The sequence below is a fragment of the Coffea arabica genome, chromosome 1e (genome assembly GCF_036785885.1).
Source record: "Coffea arabica cultivar ET-39 chromosome 1e, Coffea Arabica ET-39 HiFi, whole genome shotgun sequence".
Taxonomy (NCBI): Eukaryota; Viridiplantae; Streptophyta; class Magnoliopsida; order Gentianales; family Rubiaceae; genus Coffea; species Coffea arabica.
The window spans coordinates 51,672,689-51,680,292 of NC_092311.1; the positions used below are offsets into that span (position 1 = coordinate 51,672,689).

General features: G+C 43.4%; 1 protein-coding gene across 1 annotated transcript; it reads right to left on the minus strand.

Moving 5' to 3' along the window:
• Nucleotides 1-3,116: 3,116 nt before the first annotated feature.
• Nucleotides 3,117-4,034, minus strand: LOC140019989 (uncharacterized mitochondrial protein AtMg00860-like). Its single transcript, XM_072071549.1, has 2 exons — nt 4,003-4,034; nt 3,117-3,573 (listed from the first exon to the last, which is right to left on the minus strand). The coding sequence occupies exons 1-2, from the start codon at nt 4,032-4,034 to the stop codon at nt 3,117-3,119; spliced, it is 489 nt and encodes a 162-aa protein (XP_071927650.1).
• Between the last annotated feature and the right edge of the window lie 3,570 nt (nt 4,035-7,604).

Here is a 7,604-nt window from a genome sequence, read left to right on the forward strand (position 1 = left end):
AATTATGATCCATTTTGGTCCTAATGCTTGTATTTGCTCATTTTTCTGACTGAAAATAGCCTGCCTCTCTCACGTCGGCATATTTTCAAGGGTAAAACCGAAAAACACACTTCATTTCTGGTTGAGTAAAGCCATCTTTCCTTCATATTTCCCCATTTGTGTCCTAATTACCTCACTAAAAGAACGAAATTGAAGAGGAAAAATGTAGCTGCAACTAGACGGCTGTGTAATGGAGAAAGAATAGCAAGAAAATCTGAAGAAGAAGCTGACATTTTGATCCAAGTACTTGTTGGCCAAATATGTCACACTTGCCAGGCCAGTAGTAAAGACAAAGTTCAAAGCTTTCTCAACTACCACCGCAAAATAACCCCCAGCTTCGACAGTCTCTACCCCCCTTACCTCCCACCATCTCTAACTCCGCCGCATCACTTCCCACACCTCTATCCTCATCTTCCTTCCTCCCCTCTCCCTCTCCACTTGCAATTCTTGTTCCGCCCCCACTAGCATGCAATTGACCCAGCCCTGCTTCCTCAACCAATTTTCCAACTTCATTTGGCCCCGTCTTCTCAATGAACCTGGCCGCCCACCTAATCACCTCATAAGGCACTATCTAACCACCAATAAAACCATTGTCATAAAAAATCCAAGCTTTGGAGCCTTGGCTAGACTTGCCTTGGCCTCCTAGGGCTCTAATTGAGCCTGACTCATATTAACAGCTGCAACAGCAGCGCCGCCTTCTTTCTCCTCTCCTGCCTCGAACTGAGAGTTATGTAATAAATTTTTTATTAGCAATGTGTTTAATATGTCAGCTTCTTCTTCACATTTTCACTGAGAAAATATGAAGGAAAATCGGAAATGAAGTGTGTTTTCAATATTTGCCCTTAAAAATATGCCTACATGAGATAAGCGTGCTATTTTCAGTTGGAGAAATGAGTAAATACGAGCATTAGGACCCAAATGTGATGCGAGACACGGAAGCTACTTCGGTTCTAGAGGAACACGATGAAGATTTGACGGAGTTGAACCCGAACTTGGACCACTCAAGAACAGATTTAACGGTAGAGGACGCCACAATCAAGTATGTGTGCTTGATTGATAAGTCAAGAACAGCCTAGGATCAACTCTAGGATGTTCAACTTAGCTTTTACAAGCTAAGGGAATTTGCCACAAGGAATGGACGAAATTCTGGAATTTTTATTCAATACTCTCAAAAACTGAATGTAACATGCGGCTTGAGGCTATTAATAGCCGTGACTAAGACCTAATAAACTGGAAAAATAACAAGGAAAGTTCGGCCAGCCCCTTGGGCCTTCACTTGACCCCGTATGGCTCAGCGAGGGTACTTAACTGCGGCTCAGCCCGCCGTTTGGAGCTTGAACACTCGCATCTTCAATTGTAAGCAGCATTTTAGTAGTCGTGCAAGGATGTTCCAACTCAATTCCTTCAATGCCCGGTTTCTCTTGGGTTTGGATGGCACGTACCAAGGCTCGGAGGGACTCATTGAATCTCTTAGCTCGTGCTCGTGTCACTGGGCTTTGGGGCACCTTCACAGGGTCTACTTGTACACTTTGGGCCTCGTGTTCAACCGCATCATTCCCCTCCTCTTGAAAAGGATTTGCCCTCAAATCGTACTCCTCCCCAGGCAGATCTAAGCGGTATGCATTGTCGTTGATGCGCTCAATAACTTGAAAAGGCCCATCTCCTATTGGTGACAGCTTGCTTTGCCGTTGTTTTGGAAACCTCTCCTTGCGCAAATGTAACCAGACCCAATCACCTGGTTCAAAGACAAGCTTGCGCCTGTGCTTATTAGCTTGTTGGACATATTGGGCCGTCCTCCTCTCGATGTTGGTACGAACCTTGTCATGTAATGATCTCACGAACTCAGCTTTCTTCTTGCCATCTAAGTTCATATGCTCAGAAGAAGGTAATGGCAACAAATCTAAGGGAGTTAAGGGGTTCAAACCATACACAACTTCAAAAGGTGAGAATTGTGTAGCACTATGCACAGCCCTATTGTATGCAAACTCAACATGAGGTAGACACTCCTCCCATGACTTGATATTTTTCTTTATGATTGCACGTAGGAGTGTGGATAAAGTCCTATTGACTACCTCAGTTTGTCCGTCCGTTTGAGGATGACTAGAGGTAGAGAACAACAGTTTGGTTCCCAACCGACCCCATAAAGATTTCCAGAAATAGCTCAAAAACTTGACATCTCTATCGGATACTATTGTCTTAGGTATGCCATGCAATCGAACAACCTCTTTAAAGAATAAATCAGTAATGTGTAAAGCATCATCCGTCTTATGACATGCAATAAAGTGAGCCATTTTGGAGAACCTATCTACCACAACAAATATAGAGTCATGGCCACGCTTTGAACGAGGTAAACCAAGCACGAAATCCATGGAGATGTCAACCCAAGGTTGGTGAGGTATGGGTAAAGGAGTATACAAACCGTTTGGGTTGACCCGAGACTTAGCTTTGTGGCACACGCCACATCTTTCAACAATCCTCTCCACGTCCTTGCGCATGCGAGGCCAATGGAAGTGTTCCTGCAATACAGCTAATGTCTTGGTGACACCAAAGTGTCCCATTAGTCCACCACTATGTGACTCCTGAATAAGTAAGTCACGTATGGACCCTCGAGGAATGCACAGCTTGGTAAGATAAAATAAGAACCCATCATGTACAAAGAACTTTTCAAAGTCAGATTTTCCCCAATTCGCATAAGCGTTGGCAAAATCCAAGTCATCCTTATACAACTCCTTCATGAGTTCAAAGCCTAGGAGTTTAGCATCTAAGGCAGTGAGCAAAATGTGTCTCCGAGATAAAGCGTCAGCTACTACATTAGACTTACCTGTTTTGTATTTGATGACGTATGGAAAAGACTCGATGAAGGCTACCCATCGGGCATGCCGTTTGCTCAGCTTTTGTTGTCCTTTTAGGTGCTTGAGAGACTCATGGTCAGTTTTGATGACGAATTCCCGGGCACGTAGGTAGTGTTGCCATGTCTCCAAAGCACGTACGAGGGCAAACATCTCCTTGTCATAAGTCGAATAGTTGAGGACCGCGCCATTTAATTTCTCACTAAAGTAGGCAATCGGTCTCCCTCCTTACATGAGTATGGCTCCTACTCCTACACCTGATGCATCACATTCCACTTCAAAAGTGAGATCAAAGTTAAGTATTGCAAGGAGTGGTGCATGTGTGAGTTTGTGTTTCAGCAATTGGAAAGCCTTATCTTGGGCTTCCCCCCAAAAGAACTTCTCGTTCTTCTTTATGACCGCGGTAAGAGGTGCAGCAATGGTGCTAAAATCCTTCACAAAGCGACGGTAGAAGCTTGCTAATCCATGAAAGCTGCGCACATCACTTACAGAGGTAGGTGTTGGCCACTCTTGGATGGACTTAATCTTCTCTTCATCTACATGAATGCCCTGCGCACTTACAACATATCCTAGAAACACAACACGATCAGTGCAAAATGTGCACTTCTTAAGGTTGGCATATAGCCTTTCCCTTCGAAGTACTGCAAAGATGGCTTTGAGGTGCTCAAGGTGTTCCTCTAAGTTTCTACTATAAATCAGAATATCATCAAAGTAAACCACTACAAATTTTCCAAGAAAAGGTCTCAAAACATGGTTCATCAAACGCATGAAGGTACTAGGTGCATTAGTTAAACCAAATGGCATGACTAACCACTCGTATAGACCATGTTTAGTTTTGAAAGCGGTTTTCCACTCATCTCCCTCTTTCATTCTTATTTGGTGGTAACCACATTTCAAATCAATTTTAGTGAATATAATGGCACCATGCAATTCATCTAACATATCATCTAACCTAGGGATAGGGTGACGATATTTTACCGTGATTGCATTGACTGCTCGACAGTCGGTGCACATTCTCCACGCTCCATCTTTCTTTGGCACGAGAATCACTGGTACAGCGCATGGACTTAGACTTTCTCTAGCCCAACCTTTCCTTAGCAATTCCTCCACTTGCCTTTGTAATTCCTTTGTTTTCTCAGGACCCATTCTATAGGCTGGTTTGTTAAGCAATGGTGCTCCAGGAATGAGATCGATTTGGTGCTCGATTCCCCTTAGCGGTGGTAGTCCATCAGGTACATCCTCAGGAAATATGTCTTCAAATTCCTGCAAGAGATGTAACATAGTAGAAGGCAAGGAGTTAGTAGGTATGGATGAATTGACCAACTTTTCTTTGCACACAAGCATAAGTAAGAGTTGGTTGGAAGACAAAGCTCGCCTTACATCTTTGGCTTTTGCTAGCAAGCTTAGCTTCCCCTTATTTTCTTCTCTCATAGACGACCCATTTGTTGCCTTTTTCTTCCCTAGGGTTTCAGCCCTACTCTCTCCTTTTTCTTCCTCACTTTTCTCTCGCTTTTTCCTCTCAAGTTCTAGCTCATACTCCTTTTGGAGCCTCATTTGATCTTCATACACTTGTTTTGGGGTGAGAGGTACAAGTGTCACCTTTCTATTGCAATGAGTAAAGACATATTTATTAGCTCTTCCCTTGAATTCAACATCGCGATCATATTGCCAAGGCCGTCCAAGAATGAGGTGACTTGCTTGCATTGGCACGACATCACAAGTAACCTCGTCTTCATACTTGCCAATTCGGAATGGCACTTTTACTTGTCTAAAAACACGGACTTCCCCTTCATTGTTCAACCATTGAAGGCGATAAGGTCTTGGATGTTTGATAACTTGGAGCCCTAGCATTTCTACCATGAGTAGACTAGCGACATTGGCACAACTCCCACTATCAATAACAACACTACACACCTTATCCTTGATATGACACCTTGTGTAGAAAAGGTTGTCCCGTTGTACCTCCATTTCCTCCTCTTTGGCGCGGGTAGTGAGGACCTTTCGAACCACTAGGCATCCAATCTCCTCATGCGTAGGTATCTCCTCACTCGATTCATTCTCTTCCTCTTCTAGAGGCGGTATCCCCTCGTACTCCTCTTCCTCATCCGATACAATTTCCCCATTTGGCAACATCAGCATGGTCCTTTGGCTGGGGCATTGAGAAGCGATATGGCCAAATCCTTGACACTTAAAGCACTTGGTGTCTCGACCACGCGGTTTGGTAGTTGCATTATTAGCCTTAAAGTCAGGCTTGGGCGTTGCCTTGGAAGGGAGGCCATTCGGCCTTGGAGGGTAAGAAGGAGCTGCGGCTTTCTCCTCCCTTTTTGGTTGAGAAGTGCGCCAATTTTCAGCTTGATAAGTACTGCTTTGTCGCGCAGTACCCCTCCTCTTGAGGCGCCGTTCAATTGTAACCGCCTTCTCGAGCATTTCATTCATGTCGAGGTAGTGTTGGAGTTCCACTACTTCGGCAATCTCGGGCCTCAATCCATGTAGAAAATGAGCCATAGTGGCCTCTCCATCTTCACGCAAATCCGCCTTCATGATGGCCATTTCCATCTCCTTGTAATAATCCTCAACTGACATGGACCCTTGGTTGAGAGCTTGTAGCCGACGGTGTAGATCTCGACTATAGTAGCTCGGAACAAACCTTTTCCTCATCAAACTCCTCATTTCCTCCCAAGTTTCCACAGGTCTCTCACGATTTCTCCTTCGGCTCAGTCTAAGTTGGTCCCACCAAATGGAGGCGTAGTCAGTGAATTCTACGGCTGCTAGTTTCACCTTTTGCTCCTCCGTATAGGTGTGGCATTCATAGACTAGCTCAATTTTCCGTTCCCACTCCAAGTACGCCTCGGGGTCCGACTTGCCTTGGAATGAGGGAATCTTGAGTTTGACACCTTTAATGGTGTCGTCTCCTCGACGTTGGAACCTTTGATCATTTTGGTACCTTCCCTCAAACGCTTCCTCTTCATCATTTGAGTACGCCGATTCTTTGCCCTTACTCGGGGTAGGTGGAGGCCTCGAGTTCTCCAACTGATCGATTCGATCATGCAATGGTTCAATTTCATTCTTAAGCAATCGTTTGAACTCCCTCATCATGGCTTCCAACTGTAGTTTGATGTCCATGGTTTGTTCACCAACTCCACTAGACATATTTAGTTCACCTGCAAAACAAATAAACAAAACGAGTTCCTCTCTTTTTTTTTTTTTTTAATACGATGTATAGGTCACTCACACTCGTGTTTCACTCAAGTGTATCACTCTCTAATAATCTTACCAAGCAATTCCTTGGCTTGCTAGTTGCTCGAGTTGAACAAACTAGGCGTCACCGCAGTGTACGTTCTTGACTAGTCAACAAGTGACACACAAGCTAGTAGCAATAAATGGAGGTGAATGACTGAAAACCTAGACACGACTCAAGACTCAGAATATAGCTGGACAATAACTAACGACTCAAAAGAAAGTAAGACAATTAACTTGAATGCTGAAATTTTGAAAATCCTAGAAAACTCTACCCGAAACCCAAATTTCTGGAATGTGTTGAGCTGCTGGTCCGTGGTCTTTTTGGTCCGTGATCTGATTTGGACACTTGGGGTTGCCAAGATTAGAAACCTTGGAGTTTGGTCAGATTTGGGAGTCCCAAGTGGTCCAAATTCAAAATTTTGGGGCTGGTCAGATTTGGAAGTCAGATTTTGCACCAAATTTGGTAAACTTGTAGGCTGTCAAGAATTGGATGTTGTTCAGATTTGGAAGTCCAAGTTTGAATCAGATTTAGTGGCTTGAAGGCTGACCAAGACTAGGGCTGTTCAGATTTGAAAGTCCAAGTTTGAATCAGATTTGGTAAAACTTGAAGGCTGGTCAAGAATTGGAAACTAGAGCCGTCTTTCTTGAAAATTTGTTTTTTTTTTTACCTTTGAATCAGATTTGGTAAAACTTGAAGGCTGGTCAAGAATTGGAAACTAGAGCCGTCTTTCTTGAAATTTTTTTTGACTTCTGTTGGGGTGTTTTCACACAATAGCCAGCTAGTTTAGACCACAATTTCACAGCAATTAACGTAAACAACTTGGACAGATTTGGTTTCAAGATCAAAGTTTCATGAAAACAAGAACACGGTTGAAGGTTTATTTCAGGTTTCAAGACTGCCAAGATTAACCTCTTTGATCCAAGAAGCTCAAGACTTCCCCAATAAGATTTTGATGTTCGAGTTTTGCAAAGCAACAACACAAAGGTTCAAGAAACAAGTGCAAACAGATTCGGCATCCCAGCAAATTAATTCCAGCAACGACTCAAGGGAATGCCAATAAGGTATGCAACACAAGAGATTTTTTTTTTTGGATTTAAACAGAACATAAACACAAGACAAAACTGGACAGAAAATTTCAGACAACAAGTAAACAACAAAGACAGATTTCTGACAAGGAAACAACAAAGACAGATTTCGAACTTGACAAACCCGAGCACTTGAGCTACGAATTTAGAAGACTAAAATAGATCTAAAAACGATAAAAAGGGATATTCGTGATACCTCTAACTAGCTCTGATGTCAGCTGATGCGAGACGCGGAAGCTACTTCGGATCTAGAGGAACACGATGAAGATTTGACGGAGTTGAACCCGAACTTGGACCACTCAAGAACAGATTTAACGGTAGAGGACGCCACAATCAAGTATGTGTGCTTGATTGATAAGTCAAGAACAGCCTAGGATCAACTCTAGGATG

Coding starts and splice junctions, on each gene's coding strand:
- LOC140019989 (XM_072071549.1), bottom strand. CDS start 4,034: ATGGGTCCTGAGAAAACAAAGGAATTACAAAG. Junction 3,574..4,002: donor AAAACAAAGGAATTACAAAG/GCAAGTGGAGGA, acceptor GATTTATAGTAG/AAACTTAGAGGAACACCTTG.